The sequence below is a fragment of the Colletotrichum siamense genome (genome assembly GCF_013390195.1).
Source record: "Colletotrichum siamense strain Cg363 chromosome Unknown KSG_Cg363_contig07, whole genome shotgun sequence".
Classification (NCBI taxonomy): Eukaryota; Fungi; Ascomycota; class Sordariomycetes; order Glomerellales; family Glomerellaceae; genus Colletotrichum; species Colletotrichum siamense.
This window is the reverse complement of record NW_023501020.1, coordinates 3,856,163-3,871,966: the sequence shown is the minus strand read 5'-3', so window position 1 is coordinate 3,871,966 and position 15,804 is coordinate 3,856,163. Positions and strand designations below refer to the sequence as shown.

General features: G+C 54.8%; 7 protein-coding genes across 7 annotated transcripts; 4 read left to right on the top strand and 3 right to left on the bottom strand.

Moving 5' to 3' along the window:
• Window positions 1-94: 94 nt before the first annotated feature.
• SSU1-0 (Sulfite efflux pump SSU1) lies at window positions 95-1,261 on the top strand (the record flags this gene model as incomplete). The annotated part of the gene is made up of 3 exons (XM_036643186.1): window positions 95-1,105; window positions 1,165-1,224; window positions 1,256-1,261. 3 exons carry the CDS (start codon window positions 95-97, stop codon window positions 1,259-1,261), a joined length of 1,077 nt encoding a protein of 358 aa, XP_036492599.1.
• A 459-nt stretch (window positions 1,262-1,720) lies between these two features.
• CGCS363_v011336 (uncharacterized protein) lies at window positions 1,721-2,201 on the bottom strand (the record flags this gene model as incomplete). Its single annotated transcript, XM_036643185.1, has 2 exons — window positions 1,721-1,887; window positions 1,952-2,201. 2 exons carry the CDS (start codon window positions 2,199-2,201, stop codon window positions 1,721-1,723), a joined length of 417 nt encoding a protein of 138 aa, XP_036492598.1.
• A 1,675-nt stretch (window positions 2,202-3,876) lies between these two features.
• On the top strand, window positions 3,877-4,626 carry CGCS363_v011335 (uncharacterized protein; the record flags this gene model as incomplete). Its single annotated transcript, XM_036643184.1, has 1 exon — window positions 3,877-4,626. The coding sequence occupies one exon, from the start codon at window positions 3,877-3,879 to the stop codon at window positions 4,624-4,626; it is 750 nt and encodes a 249-aa protein (XP_036492601.1).
• A 1,457-nt stretch (window positions 4,627-6,083) lies between these two features.
• CGCS363_v011334 (uncharacterized protein) lies at window positions 6,084-8,375 on the bottom strand (the record flags this gene model as incomplete). Its single annotated transcript, XM_036643183.1, has 2 exons — window positions 6,084-8,088; window positions 8,140-8,375. 2 exons carry the CDS (start codon window positions 8,373-8,375, stop codon window positions 6,084-6,086), a joined length of 2,241 nt encoding a protein of 746 aa, XP_036492600.1.
• Window positions 8,376-10,109: 1,734 nt separating this feature from the next.
• On the top strand, window positions 10,110-11,591 carry ABHD12B (the record flags this gene model as incomplete). Its single annotated transcript, XM_036643182.1, has 6 exons — window positions 10,110-10,222; window positions 10,279-10,352; window positions 10,416-10,613; window positions 10,663-10,670; window positions 10,720-11,422; window positions 11,476-11,591. 6 exons carry the CDS (start codon window positions 10,110-10,112, stop codon window positions 11,589-11,591), a joined length of 1,212 nt encoding a protein of 403 aa, XP_036492603.1.
• Window positions 11,592-12,304: 713 nt separating this feature from the next.
• NMT1-1 (Glycylpeptide N-tetradecanoyltransferase) lies at window positions 12,305-14,090 on the top strand (the record flags this gene model as incomplete). Its single annotated transcript, XM_036643181.1, has 3 exons — window positions 12,305-13,008; window positions 13,059-13,641; window positions 13,692-14,090. The coding sequence occupies 3 exons, from the start codon at window positions 12,305-12,307 to the stop codon at window positions 14,088-14,090; spliced, it is 1,686 nt and encodes a 561-aa protein (XP_036492602.1).
• Window positions 14,091-14,274: 184 nt separating this feature from the next.
• On the bottom strand, window positions 14,275-15,462 carry rutD-2 (putative aminoacrylate hydrolase RutD; the record flags this gene model as incomplete). Its single annotated transcript, XM_036643180.1, has 3 exons — window positions 14,275-15,159; window positions 15,213-15,381; window positions 15,452-15,462. 3 exons carry the CDS (start codon window positions 15,460-15,462, stop codon window positions 14,275-14,277), a joined length of 1,065 nt encoding a protein of 354 aa, XP_036492562.1.
• Window positions 15,463-15,804: the final 342 nt, after the last annotated feature.

Here is a 15,804-nt window from a genome sequence, read left to right as displayed (position 1 = left end):
CTTGCTGGTGACAAGAACTCAACAGTCACCTTCACGATACAACAGATAATTACTATTGTTCAAGTTACATGTCCCTTTAAACCGAAATGCAATCATGCCAATGGCTTCAAAGCCTCAAGGTCTCCCTCCACCCAGCCCAAATCATGAAAGATCATGCATTCGCACAAGCATCCGCAATTTCACCTCACAATGGTTCCTCATACCGCAGGGAACCGCTATCCTTGCAGCAGTCTTGCAGCAGCTTGACTACCGCTTCAACGGCCTGACAACCATCTCCTACGTCTTGTTAGTGATGGCCATGGTTCTTCTTCTGTGCATGGTCAGCATATACCTGCTCCGCATCGTCTTGTACCCACGAAAAGTCGTACAAGCGCTCAAACATGACGAGTCCGAGCTCGCGGGGCTCTCGAGCGTCTCCATCGCCTTCACGTCCATCATCCAGATGGTCTCCCTTGCTCTCGTCCCAGCGTGGGGCGAGCGGTGGAGCAGGACCATCTACGTTCTGTGGTGGATCGCCTTTAGTTTTGCCGTGACCATCAGCATCGTCCTCCCGTTTATCACAGTCAAGGTCTATCCCTCAGGTGTCTCACGCCTCTCTCCCGCGACGCAGCTTCCGCTCACCGCAGCGCTGACAGCAGCAGCCGCCGGCGGGGCGATGTGCAACTCGGCCGCACTCGCCAGCGACCAGCAAGTGCCCGTCATCATAGTGTCGTATTTGCTCATTGGCATGGCTCTGCCTCTGACATTTGCTCTGGACGTGCTCTTCTGGGCGAGGTTACTGGGAAACTACCAGCCGCCGAAGAAGAAGGCGTTCCAGGACATGATCCTCTGCGGCCCATGGGGACAGTCCAGCTTCGCGCTGCAGATGCTGGGCAGATCGGTTCTGACGGGAAGCTTCGCGTCGTACGCGAGCGGCGTGTTCCTGACTGCGGACGCAGCGGCGCCCGTCGGGTACAGCAGCATTTTCGCCGGACTTGCGGCCTGGGGTTTGGGTACGTTTTGGTGGTTATTCGCGATCCTGGGTGTTTTGCACGCTTTGTTTGAGGGTTTACGGCCGAGACCGATGCCGTACACGTTGGCCGCTTGGGCATTGGTGTTTCCCTGGGTAAGCAGCCAGTGTGTGCAAAGATGGCGAGTTTATACTAATGATTGCTCACATGACAGGGAGTTTACACAAACGCGGCGATACAACTCGGCAAGCTACTGGATTCGAAGGCGTTCAAAGTGTGGTCTACATGCTTGGCACTCATGCTAGTTGTGATTTGGTTCTTTAATGTCCTGATGACAATGCGAATGCTTGTATTTAAACGTCGATCTTGCGTGAGAATATGACCTGTCAATCGACCTTGACCCCCGATCAACCCAGTGGCTACCTTGTTCAAGCGGTATTTTAAGCGTTCATCCCATACTATGTATTTATTGCAAATATCCTCACTTGATAGAGCACTAGCTTAATGTTGTTACCGAGTTCATCCTGCGGTGAATTCTCTTACTGAGTATGCTATCAAGCTTAATTGATAGAGGTTATCCTGGATATGCCGAATCTGGGTTTGGTTTTCTAGTCTAAACTCATATAATACTATTATTATATCTGAGCGAGGAAGCTTAACTAAATCTCAACCCTGACCTATTTTTCGAGAGAATAAAGGGTGTGAGCGAGTGCCGAGAATAAAAGGTCTCTAGTTAGGCCTTGAATAGAGCCATCTCCTCATCAGACAGATCAGCACTCTGAGTCCTTGAATAGGGCCATCTCTTTATCAGACAGACCAGCCCACTGAATGCAGGCCGTGCCACAGGAGGTAGGGCGGACGGTGATGACGTTGCAAGAACCTCCGAGAATGGTAAAAAGGTCCAAACAAGCGGGAGGGACGTTTTCAAGCCGGACAACTGGACAAAAGTTAATCGTTTCCCCTGCCATGCTTGAACCTTGCTGTTGGCATGCGATACTCACCACCGCTGGCGGGGAAGGAGTGGACAATCTCGACGCCCTTTTTCTGCTGACTCTCCTCCTGGCGGTCGCACGGCTCAAAGACGTACGAAGGGACGTTACAAGAACCGACCTTCTCGACCTCAAGCTTAGGGACCTCCTTGAGACCGAGAAGATCGCTGAACACGGGGCCATTGACGGCACGACCACTTAGAACAGCGGGCATGGTTAGCTCGGGGACATGAGCAGGCGTTCGGTAATTGCAAATAGGCATTTTGGTGGCTGAGAGACCAAGGTCTGAAAAATTCTAGGAAGACGGTGTCGAGAGTGATGAGGTGAGATGAAGCTCGACGACGGGTTGTGGTATTGCGGGCAAGGTAGCTTCCTCTGCAAGGCGAGCGGCTTCTTCATATGTACTATGGGCTCTTCATAGAGGTTGCTCTGTGAAGCCCAATAATATTGTGGCCCGCGCAAGTGTCTTCGACAAAGTTATACGACAAGCAATAATTTATGCCCGCAGGCAATAACCTGCCGTGCGAAAGCGTAAACGAAAAGTCAGAAGATCACGATGGGGGGAACCAAAGCTCATAGAAAATCTGCTCATGATAGATAAGACCTCGATGTGAGAGAATAGACTTTTTGTACAGTACAGGAGAAGTCTCACCTGTTGATAGCTATTGGGTCATTGTATCCACGATCACCTGTTTACCAAGAACCTGAAGGTAAACGGTCGGGTTGAAACAAAAGCAGCAAAATCAAACTTTACGCGAATAAAAGAAGCTCTAATAACCGTCACACAGATCTGCAAGTTCTCTATCTGAAGAATGCATCTGGCCGTGGCATCCGGCTGACGCGCATAGGGCTTCGCGTTTATAATCCCCTTCAATCACAACCCGCTGCTGAGGAATTCGGCATTGATCAATAAGTTTCTCATCCAGGCAAGGCCAGATGATCGATTTATACTGCGACTTGAGCATAATTCACCATAGCCGTCACAATGCATTCTTTTGGTCATCAACACCCCCTTCCGTGGTGTCTCTTGTCCACTACTCTATTTTACGTGGCTACACAATGGCAGATTGGCTGTCTTCGTCTGCATGAGCCCGTTGGCTTTACAATGACGCGCAGTCGCAGATCGCGGCAGTACCGTATGTATGGTGTCTGCTTTGACTCCAATACTTGGTAACAAGTGGCACTACCCAAAAGTTACACATCATGTGATATCTATCGCATATGCAATATTCAATTAACCTTCCGCCGTGAAAGACTAACACGGAAATCCCATCATGTGGATGCTATCCAGGTCTTCAATCTTCTTTGAACTACTTTGCAAGTTGTAACTATTGATATGCTGTGCTTGGCTTCTGACGCCGATCTTTCCGGATGAAACACACGGCAATCCAGTCAGATTTCCACTCCATCCACGCGTCGAGGGGTTCACGGCCATATTAGCACGAGTGGCCGAGCAGACTCGTGTTGGAGCACACTTTCCAGTCAAGTGTCCGCTCAATCCACACGTCAAGGGACTGACCGCCAACACGAGGAGCTGAAAAGACTCGCTGGCGCGGTTTCCGTAAGAGGTTCCCGACTAATTTCTCAGCACCCATTGACAGACAGTCTTCTTTATCAGGCCGTTGCTTGATTCTTATCGCGGAAGACCAGTGCAGGTCATACCTACCAACCAAGACACAAGCAAACAATTGTCTGTCATCCATCATCTCTTTGCCCGCTCCATCACTTAATGGTATTGCGTATGCATTGGCCATTATCTGAAAGACTGGTCCAAGTGCACCAGCCCCCAATGATGGAAGAGGGACATCCAAAAACCCCAACCTATAGCCAGGATCCCCAGGACCCTCCGCTTCAGGATGTCCAGGCTCCGCCATCATACCAAGAACTAGTGCCTACGCGCACCTCTTTGTCGTTTCCCCCAATAATGAACGGATATTATGACAGGAATCAAGAAGTTCTACTTGTGCTGTGCCTCCCGCGATGACCGCTTATTCATCGTTGAGATACACACAGGCTTCAGCAGAAAACCGCCTCTTGGTTCACGACCTGGAATACTGCTGCGCAATGGGACCGATTCCAAGGATCCCATCATCGCAGCTGCCGGCGACGAATCGCAATTCGCCGCTCGAGCCTACGCCTTCAACTCCACCACCAACATCTTCCTGCCGCCATTGGAGCCCCGCGCAAGCGTCCTCGACATGGACACCGAGAGTATGCGCGCCTCAGTATCAGCGGAAAAGGTGGCGTTTCTGTTTTCCATTGAGGTTGGTGAGAAGCAGCAACGCGAACGTTTCGAGTGGACAAAATTGAAGAAAGGGGAAGACCATGAGGCAAAGTCGGGTGGCTTCAGACTTGCGCAGGTCTCCAAAAGACACGGTAAGCCGCAGATGAGCTCCGAAGCTGCTTCTGAATCTGTCGAAGAGGGGCCTTCGTCTTCTCCGGAGGAACCTGTGAACCACGGGTCTCTTACGCTGCCATCGTGGTCCTCGGGCCTGTCCAAGATGACTCACCGACTTTTGCCACGATTGCAGACTAGTGCCTCGTCCATGGGAAATTGTTGGGCGTTCATGGTCGTCATAACTGCTTTGAGGCTTTGGGAGATGAACGTGCAAGGAAGGAAAAGTAAGGTTGGAGTATTGGTTGAAGGAAAGATAGAGGAGGTTGAAAAGACCAGACTCGCTAGCTGAGCCGGCATCTCTTGGTGTCCAAAAACAATCGGGCACCGCTTTAAACTGCTGGTTACTGTGTGAGGGCTCTTGTGATTTAAAACCGGTGTTTATTCTACCACAACTAAAGACTCCATTCTGGTTCGAAGGATAGTGGTTCATGTCTGACTTGCCAACATCATCCGATGCCTGAGCAAGGGGAAAGACAAAGAGCAAGAGAGCTACAAACATGACATGTTCAACGGCAACAAGTGTCAGCCAGTGCAAGTAAGCTGTTATCGCAATATAGTCGTAATAGCCCCGCGAATCCCCGCACTACCCTAAAGTGACTTCGCTGAGATTATACTCCCTGAGGTCAGGTACCTTGGATTGAGGATATAACTCGCAGGTTTGCCATACTCGGCTATTGGCGGAACCAGCGCGACCTTCCACTCCGTAAATACGTCGTGGCTACTTAGTTTCACATCAAAACAACGTTTTAGTTCTCAGGAGTCAGCTACGAGTCTGAAAACACAGAAGTGTTCGTTCCTGTGTTTTCAACCAAACGGAGGAAATAGCACCAACATGGTAGCGTCCAAAGAACGAGCTTTAACGCGAAGCAGCACTTCCAAGCCACTTGGAACACTCGAGCCAGGGTGATTAGGTTAATTGTATCGGGATACAGGATTAGATAGTCACATAGACGTGCGTAGGGGCTGCAGAGACCTTCAGAACACACAGAGATGTCTTTGGATGGTTGATGACTCGAGCGCTGCATAGAAGCAGTGCCCATGCATAGTGGCTGCGCCGTCTTTAGCTGGCGGACAATCTTCCCGCAGCTGCAAGACATGTCAGTAATGATAAGCCAACTAAGGTACCCATAGGAGAGCACTTATGTGTTCAGAAGGTAAGGTAGTTATGTTAAGCTCTAAGCTCCAAGGCAGAGTTCACATACCATCCCACGGGACATGCAATAGTCACCAGCAAAGCAGTAGGAATAATTCTTCTGAATTCTCTGTCCGGTCTGTCTGTCGGGTTGCCAACCACACCCCCACCCCCCCCCCCCCCCCCCCCCTCCCTTATCTCCAAAAGCACACAACTCTTTGTGGGAATAAAAATTTGCTGGAATCGAGCCACCACCCCTTTGCTGTATCCTCATTGCCCGAGGAAAAGTTACATACTCTCTGAACACCAATGGATGAAAAGTAGACGAAAAATGAAAAAAAATGAAGGGAGAAGAAACACCCCGACAAGCCCACTCCGGTTTCCTTTTCCCACCCAGACCTCTCTTCTAGGTCAGGCCAAGAAGTAAAAAATGAAGTAGAACCACAATGTAGGGGCCCAAGAATGCAACAACAGCTGACCCTATGCATACAACACGTGCTACCCAACCCACCCGCTCGCCAGTGCCCCCTTTCAGAATCATGTCTAGGTTACATAAGTGTCGCAGCACTCAAGACGGTGTGTGCTTTCTCTTCTAGCTTGCTGGAATTTTGCTTTCAAGAGGATGACGACTCCGAGTCCTTAGCGGCCAAGAGCTCAATCATCTTCTCGTACTCTATATCCTTGTCCAGAGGGTCGCGGCCAATCGCCTGGCAAGCCTCTCTGAAGATTTCGTCTGACTTTGTCGTGCCGGCTGGCTGCTTCTCTCGCTTCCTCCACTCTTCAAACCACTTTTTGTTGAATTTTTGAACAAACTTGGACGTGATAGGGCCCCACATCACCGACTGCTGCTTAGGGGCCGGGGCATCAGGAGCCGTGGAGTCGGGTCTTGATGGTGGCGCGGCAATTTCCTTGCCGTTGTCGTCCTTCTCGGGTTCACGCTCGCCTCGAGGCAGGCGCATGGCCAAGAGCACGTATTCTGCCCGCGTCATGTTGTCCATCACATCATCCATGTACCGTCTGACCTCGTCAGGGGGTGCGACGACTCTCTGAAGATAGTCGAGGTTTCGTCCAGAGGGAGAAAAAATTCTGATGGTGACGGGCTGGTAGTAGTCGAGCTTGGCGTCTCCTCCGTACTCCAGTTGGCTGCCCTTGCGGACAATCAAGAATGAGGCAACCACCTGCTGACCACCTGGCAGATACTCCAGGATGCTGTACTTTGGGAATAGGTAACGATCGCCGTTCCCGCCGGTGAAGTCCAGACAGACGCCTGATATCTCAGGTCGCACTGGCTGCGGTGGACCCTTGGAACGCAAAGCCTGCTGCGGAGGATGTTGTAATTGAGGTGTGGGCGATGCCGCCGGCGCCGGCTTCGGCGAAGGCACAGGGGCTGTGGCCGGTTTTGGGGGATGCCCGTTCAGGACGCCGTTCACTGGAGTCTGCGGGGTTGATGGTTGAGGCTGAGGAGTTTGACCACCCTTCAATTCCTTGTGCAACTTGTCAAGCACTGCCTTCAGGTCTGTCGCATCGGTGAACCCCGGCTGGTTCTCGGCTATCCGTCGGATCATCGTGCGTACTTTGTTATCGTCCAAGGCTGATCTCACCAACGCAACTACTAAAGGATCACTGCCCCGAGGGGGAAGCAACTCGCTCGACTTCTGGCGCGGGTTCGTTGAGAGCACGATGTCCAGGATGGTGCGCACCTCGTCAGCAAAGTACTTGACTGTCCTCCCGTCGACAAGTAATCTGTCTGCTGAAGGTCCCTGCTGACCTCCCTTTCTCTTATACTCAACCGTAATTTGGTCAATAATTTTTTGGAAATTAGTAAGCTCATCGGGCTTTGCTTCTCCTGCCGCAACTCGCTTCATTAGATCGCGGAGCATAGGATCTTCTGACGCCTTTTCGGCCAACGTCATAATGATAGGATCGGTGCCTTGAGGCTTGGGAGCCGCAGGTTTTGCAGCTCCTGCTGCCGGCGTCGGAGTTGCGCTTGCTGGTCGTGAGTTTGGCATAGAATGTGACGGGCCAGGCTGACCGGGAAGGTGTGACGGAGTGCCCGGCGCAGGCACTGGTCCTTGCCCAGGCGCTGCAGCTGGTGCTCCGGGGGCCATTGGCCTGGGAGGAGGTGGTGTCGCGGCGGCAGGTCGTACAGCGTCCAAAGTCCGTGGTGAAGGAATTGGCTTGGGGGGTTCAGTTGCCGGCGCAGACGGTGCTCTCGATGGCGCTTGCTGGGGTGCAGGCGAGTGTGAAGCTGGTGTCGGGGCTGGCGGCGTCGGCTTCGACTCGGCTGGCGCAATAGGAGGGTTTGCATTTGTTGTCGCTGGAGTGGGAGGAGGCGGCATGGCACCATTTGGGGGCCCATACTGCAGAATTGGCCGGAAGGTTGCCTGAGTAGTGGGCGCAGGCGGCTTCGGGTCCTTGATAGCCCACATGGTGGCCTCAAAGACGTGCGGCTCAATGGTAATTTGCACCTGGCCGATCTTGCTCATGGTGTCTTTGGCCGGGTTCTTAGGATCCTCGGTCGCGCCCTTTCTCCTCAACGGCTTGGTCCAGTACTTCTCGAACATGCCCTCGGCCATCCATCTATGCCGCGACCGTGCAAGGGACTCGGCCATAACACCACTGTAGCATCTGTTAGTGGGAGAACTCGGCCTGCGCAGACTGACGACGTACCTCTCCTGAAACGACTGGTAGTCCTTATTGGGAAGATCATCAGGTTGGGGGTCCTCCACGGTGGGCAAAGGCTTTCCGGGCTGGATCGATTTGGGCAGTGCCGGCGGCGGGGGCTCCTCGACGGGAGCAGCAACTGGGGTGACGGATCGATGCTCGGGAGGGGTGACGGTGCGCTTCTTCGCAATGTGCTCGACGCGCGCAGCAGCCCTTGCGGGCAGTTTCCTCTTCCTCTCCATGACTGTGTACGTCTTCGCCTTTTCCGTCTCCCTGTCGCGAGAAGTTCAGGGTATCACGGGTCGATTTCCGAGCGTGTCGGAATGGTCATCATAAGCGAGGGAATACACAGCCCTCGACTGCGCGCGTGCTCGTCGGGTTCGGTCTCGAGATGAGAGGGAGAGGGATAGTCGACAGCGGCGTGCGTGAGAGGGCGGAAGAGCGAGTCGGTGGGTTACGGCTTTCGATTTCGGGGGTCGTCGCGGGAGCAGGCTGGGGATGGGGTGGAGGAAGAGATTTGGAGACTCGGGGACGGACAGGTTCGTGGGAATTGAATTGGGGTGGATGGGATATAGTATTATGGGAGCTCTGTCTCTGTATGGATCGGAGAAAGGTACAGGGCAGATACATGGGCGCGGCACTGAGCCCGCGCAGGACGGTTGTACCTCTGAGGCGTGGTGCGGCAGCTGAATGGTTCGGAGAGGTGAAAAGATACATGCGGCATGTACCTGAGGCTCCCAGGTATCCGTCGTTGTTGCCGTTGCTTTGCCTGACTGGCTGGGGATCTGAGGTGGACGGGAACACGCCTTACCAAACCTAAGGCGCTGCGGGTACACGCTGCCGCTGCTGCTGCGCTGGACGTCCACTGGCCGGAGCCTCTCTCTTTCTCTCTGTGTCGCTGACACGGGGTGCAGTCAGTCTGGACTTCCTTCCTTCCATTGCAGTGCTCTCCGGCGAAAGGCGGGCTGCAAGTTTAACAAGGATCTGGTCGTCTGATTGGCCGGGAAGAGGGGGGGAAACTGGGTACTTGCCGCGCCCTGACTGGACGAAGGGCTTGGCTCAGCTCCGCCTGCCACTTAAATCGCGCCAAAATCCGTCTCTTAGACGGGATGTACCTTTGTACCGCGGCACCCTTGCAGCTGGCGTACCCACTCTTGCTCCACATTATGTGATTACCTAAGGCAGGAATGCGTGCCGTTTTCCATGACCTTCCCATCCCAGTCGGTCCCTCTCGTTGGTCTCGCCTCGCCCTCGCCCTCACCCTGCAGGCTTTCTCCCATCAATTGCCAATCTGGCTCGCTCCGGGTGTCATTGCTGCCGACCTGCTCTGGCGCCAGCGTTTGTCCAGTGAGGAGCGGGAAGGCAAACGCGGGTGGGTAGAGCGGTGTGGCTGTGAAAGCTTGGGGGCAGTGACAACCTGTGATCTGGGCAGATTCCTCTCGCATTTCGCAACACGCCCTCTGCACCAGTAAATTACCTACCACCGCTGCAACCAATCCCAGGGCAGCGCCAAATGAAGTCTTGACGTCCAGCAATGCCGGAAATATTGAACCAGATACTGCACTTTCTCCAAAAAAACGGTTGGCTAAGCCGTCAGTCGATTGACTGGCCATGGTCAGCACAAAGAATTCAGTTTTATACCGAGGCCCGTCTGCTGTCGTCAGAGTGCGGCTGATACCGCAAATGTGGAAGGCCGCCGCATCTTGGGGACATCCTGCCTCTAGTGCAGAGTACCTCCAGACGGATGTGCGATGCAACTAAACAGAAAGTACCAAATGATAAGGCATCCGGTGACACCATCCCTGCGGGCCGCAGACAATTCCAACCTCAACCAAGCAACCAGCTCCATTAGGCATCCCCGAGGGTGGCCACGACATCGCCTCCCGTTACCTGTATATAGCCCGGAACCATCACGACGCCCTCCCCCAAAGCGATTCTCTCTCTTCGCCTGAAGAGACTGTCCCACCGCCCACGTCATGACGGTTCCGCTGTCTCCGATCCTGCGATCCGCCGTCTGGGTGGTCGCAGCTCCTCTGGGTCTTTACTTCACATTTTTGGCCCTCGGCGCAACACCATTTTTTCAACGACAGTGAGGTTTTACCAGTTCATTCGCTTCCCAGTACTTTATCTGACTCTCTCCTGCAGTTTTCTGTACGCGCACAAGATAAACACACTTTGGTGGCGCGGCGTCAATGAACCTGAGCGGTTTGGCTTTGCTAGTCAGTCCACGTACCATCACCGCCACTGGTGACGCGCAATTAGCTGACCCATGTCTTGCATAGAGGGCCAAGTCACACCCTTCTCCCTCAACACCCCAGATGGAGTGAACTTGTATGCTTGGCATGTCATGCCCTTGCCAGCCTATCTGAAGCAGGAAGAGAGATTCTCAGCACAGAGGCCTGGCTTTTGCGAGGACTTCACCCAGACCGAGTCTTTCAAGGCGCTTAAGGAGGACCCTGAAGCCCGCGTTGTTCTATCATGTAAGCCACGCTGTCCTATCTAAGGCTCACTCATACTAATATGCTGCAGTTCATGGTGTAAGGGGCATCCACCTGAAGCGCATTTTGACATTGCTGACAAGAACAGAACGCCGGAGATATCGCGCAAAACCACCGTCCTGACAGTTACCATGTCATCACCGACACCTCTTCGTACCACGTGTTGGCAATCGATTATCGCGGCTTTGGCCACTCCACAGGCACTCCCTCTGAAGACGGCCTTATCCAAGACGCAGCTACTCTGATTGACTGGGTCATTAACGTTGCCGGCGTCTCCTCAGACCGCATCGTCCTTCTCGGCCAGAGCTTGGGCACTGCCGTGACCAGCGGCGTCGCAGAGCTGTACGCCTCCCAGGGCATCGAATTTGGTGGAGTCATCCTTGTCGCCGGCTTCAGTAACTTGCCCAAGATGCTCAGTGGTTACAAGATCGGCGGACTCCTCCCCGTTCTTGGCCCTCTGAAGGTCTGGCCTGGATTCTTGGAGTACATGGAGACCTTCATCTACGACAAGTGGCCGTCCGCTGACAGGCTTGAGAGCCTGGTGAAGCTGACCAAGCGAAGGCTACGCCTGACTCTGATATCCGCCAAGGACGACTCGGACATTCCCTGCGAGGAGAGCAGCAAGCTGTTCCGGGCTGCGGCTAATGCCACTGTTGATGGCGGGCTGAGCGACCATGCATTCGAGTCTTGGAAGGAGGTACGGACGATCCACAAGGGCAAGAACGCATTCGTCACGACATGGCATGCGGACCACAATATCATTATTCGACAAGAAATGTTCCCATACGGAGGTAAGCGACTGGTATAAAATGATGCTTCGGCAGGCAGTAACTGACAAGACTAGGACACAACGACATCATGGGATATGCGCCCGTAATCCTCGCAGTGATGCGGTCTTTCGACCTTGTAGGCACTGCGTATGATACTGCTGGCTCTGACACCAGCAGCCGAACATTGTAAATATGCGCCTTCACTTTCAAGACTTCAGAGTAGGAGTTGTACCAGACTTTGGAGGTGCTTTTGATAGACTTTAGTAGCGTAGACATCTGGCGCGATGCTATAGATTTAGTAATGATGAACCGATTTTAGAAAAAGCTCAGTGTCCTTGTCCTTTCGGGCGACAGGGACTGAGTTTTGGTAAGGTAATGAATCTGATGAATCTGGCGCGAAGTCTCGTAGACAGACGTATGGACATTCTTTTGAACCGCCTACCGAGCTCACTTTAGGCACCAAGTCGACTTTCGCAAGACACGTGCACTAGAAGAGCGGATAAGGACACATGAATCCAAACCGAAATGCCGTCATTGAATTAAGGTGAGATACGTGGCTGATCAAATGCACATCAGCAGGCAGCGACAGCGTCTTCGGACCCCTAACTGGAGACCACGCGATCGCTAAGGCGCCCTAGCGCCAGGTGGGATGGCTGCCCCGCAGTGCCCGCACACAGCACCCCAGCAGCTAACCCCGCCATGATGCAGTCACAGCTGGAAACTGCCCGGCCACATGAAACTGTCCTCTCGCCCGCCAAAACTTCTTCCCCCGCCATTCCCACCTTCCAAGCTTGTCCAGAGCTCCAAAAGCTCGAACCACGACACCGCCGCCACCACCCCGCCTGCGATTGCCGCAAACAACACCCCACGAACCCGCGCGAACGAATCGACCAAGCAGCAAACATGCCTGCCGAGGAGTCCAAGCCCCTCGACCCTGCCGTCAAGCAGGCCGAGGACGCCGTCGCCGAGGCGGAGAACAAGGGCAAGGGCAAGGAGCCCGAGGTCGAGTCGGAGGAGGAGGAGGACGATGCGCCCGAGGAGGCCGGCGCTCCTGCCTCCGGCGGCGCCAAGAAGAAGAAGAAGAAGTCCAAGAGAAAGAAGGTCAAGGAAGCTCTGACCGGCAAGCCCAGTGACCCCGAGCAGCAGATCCGCGATGCGATCGGCGGGCTCACGCCCCAGCAGCTCACCGAGCTCCTGGCGCTGAACCCCGCCCTCGCGAACGAGATTGGCGCCAGCGGCTCCGGCAACCAGTCGGCGGAGCAGACGGCCAACGCGCTCAAGCAGCTTAACCTGCAGGACATCATGACCGGCCTGGCCTCGGCTGGCAAGAACGCCAAGGACATGGCGAGCTACAAGTTCTGGGCGACGCAGCCTGTGCCCAAGTTCGGCGACGGAGACAAGAAGATTGAGGAGGGCCCAATTCGCGTCCAGAAGGTTGAGGACGTCCCCAAGGAGCCGGCGCCAATGGTCAGCGGCTTTGAGTGGGTTACAATGAACCTCGAGGACGAGGGCGAGATGAAGGAGGTGTACGAGCTGCTGAACGGACACTACGTCGAGGACGACGAGGCCATGTTCCGTTTCAACTACTCTCCTGCCATGCTGCAGTGGTAAGGATGGGTATTTGCTTTGATAGACAAGTGGAAGCTGACTTTTGCAGGGCCCTCATGGCTCCTGGCTGGCGCAAGGAGTGGCACGTTGGTGTGCGCGCTTCTCAGTCCCGCAAGCTGGTCGCCTTTATCTCAGCCATCCCCGTTAACTTGCGCGTGCGCAAGAATGTCATCACCTGCTCCGAGGTCAACTTCATGGTTGTCCACAAGAAGCTTCGCGGCAAGCGTCTGGCGCCTGTCTTGATTAAGGAGATTACCCGCCGCAGCAACCTGCGCGAGATCTGGCAGGGTCTGTACACTGGTGGTGTCGTTCTGCCCAAGCCCGTCAGCACCTGTCGCTACTTCCACCGCGCCATCAACTGGCAGAAGCTGTACGAGGTCGGCTTCAGCCCGCTGCCTGCCAACAGCAAGCCTCAGTTCCAGATCCGCAAGTATGCGCTGTCTGACAACACGTCGACCAAGGGCCTGCGCGAGCTGCAGGAGAAGGACATTGAGCAGGCGAGCGCCCTTCTGGACAAGTACCTCGCCCGCTTCGATATGGCGCCCCAGTTCTCCAAGGAGGAATTCAAGCACTGGTTCCTGCATGACAAGGAGAAGGGCGGCGAGCAGGTCATCTGGACCTACGTTGTTGAGGTTTGTATTGAATCGCCCCCTTTGTTGACGACATGGCTGACCAAAAACAGAACAACGGCAAGATTACCGACTTCTTCTCCTTCTACTGCCTCGAGTCTACGATCATCAACAGCACCAAGCACCAGGTCATCCGCGCCGCCTACCTCTGGTACTATGCCTCCGAAATCGGCACTACCCAGCCCCTCGACAAGGAGGCGCTCAAGCCGCGCCTGAACTCGCTCATCGGCGACGCTCTCATCCTGGCTAAGAAGCACAGATTCGACGTCTTCAATGGCTTGTCCCTCCTCGACAACGGCCTCTTCCTGGAGCAGCAGAAGTTCGGACCCGGCGACGGCCAGCTGCACTACTACCTCTTCAACTATCTTGCGGCCCCGATTGCCGGAGGCGTCGACAGACGCAACAAGCTGGACGAGGAGAACCTGAGCGGCATTGGTTTGGTCATGTTGTAAATGGAGATTCGCAAAAGGGCGAGCACGGCACCGGGAGAAACGGTATGACTGCATGCATACGGCGTTGGATGGATGCGGAGGTATCATAGTACATGAATAAAAGCTCTCACAACCTGCACACTATCGTGTATCCTGTCTCTATGTGTCTGCTCAACTCACCGCCCGGCGGATCGTCCCATCCCCCTCATGGCAAGGGAAACTGCTTCTCGACCGCATCGATCCTGTCCACGTACCACTTATTCATCCATGCCACCCTGTCCATGATGGGCGCATGCCCCATGCCGTCAATAAACTCAACCACACTGGGCTCCAAATGCTTCGCCAGCAACCGGCCGTGGTGCGCATCAATCATGACATCCGCATTGCCGTGGATGACCGCGATCCTCTCCCTGCCGACCGCGTCCGCCAGCTGCGCCAGCTGCTCGGGCGACTTGTGATGCCACCCGGCGCTGACGAGCTGCAAGATGAAGCCGCGGATGCTGAAAAGCCCCGGCGTGCAGCGCTTCACAAGCTCCTGCGCCTGGAAGCGCTGGAAGTTGCTGTCAAACCGACCATACCCCTTCCCGCCGTCCGCAGGGCCGCACTTGGGCGTGCTCTCGTCGGGCAGCTCGGCGGCCTCGTCGGGCTGGACGAGCCACTCCGCGGGGAAGAGCTTGAGGGCGGTGTCCTGGATGCTGCGGTCCATGGACTTGGGGACGAGCATGGCGGCGCGGTCGGCGAGGTTGGTGAGCAGGGGTTTCGTGTTTTCGATCCAGGGGGCGGTGCAGAGGAAGGTGACGGAGGCGAAGAGGTCGGGCGCGGCGAAGGCGAGTTCTTGGGAGATCATGCCGCCCATGGAGATGCCGAAGAGGTGGACGGAGCGCGGGGTGGAGGACCAGCCGACGTGGATGAGGACGTCGAGGGCGTCGAGGGCCATGGCGGAGGTGGTGTAGCGGGCGTAGGGGACGTCGGAGCCGCCCATGCCGCGGTTGTCGAGGATGAGGACGGAGTAGCGGGCGGCGTTGTCGTGGCCGAAGAATTTTGTTTGGCGCTGCCAGGAGGTTTTGACGCCGGCGAGGCCCATGATGAACTTTGGGGGTTTGTCAGTGGCGAAGAGGATACAGAGGCGGGGGAGAGAAGTACGATGATCTTGGAGGGGCCGTGGCCGTGGATTTCCCAGGAAATGTTGAAGGGCCCGTCACGGTCTTTGGCGACGGGACACTTTCCTGAGCGGTCGGGCTCGAGGTTCCATATCGTTGAGGGATAGGAAGGGTGGTTCATTGTGGCTTCCGCCGTTGGGAAGACGGGGACCCTTGGAGTGCATTTTGGTCAGATGAAGCCATCCCCGGGGTTGAGTTTACATTGTGAGTGGCAGCGCTTACTTGGTAGCCATGTTTGCGGGTTGTCTCTTTGCCCCAAGAACCTTTTTGTGAGGTTGCAGCGCAGATCGTTTGAGGTTACACCTGCGGCTGGATTTAGAATCGTCGTTAGTTTACGCGCATGTATGTAAGGTAGATCGCGAGAGAGAGTGGATTTTGAGCAAAGAGGGAAGTAAAAGCTCAAGGGTGGCGATGGGGGAGGAGGGTGTTACAGATGAGTTTTGATTGAGGCTGTGAGCTGCTCTTGTCTGAGAGACACAGAAGAGAGGTAGATTGAGAGCCGGGGGAGCTTGATCCTTGAGCTCGAACCCACCCTCCTTGATTGAGAATATGCGACGAAAAGAAGCAAGCGTATT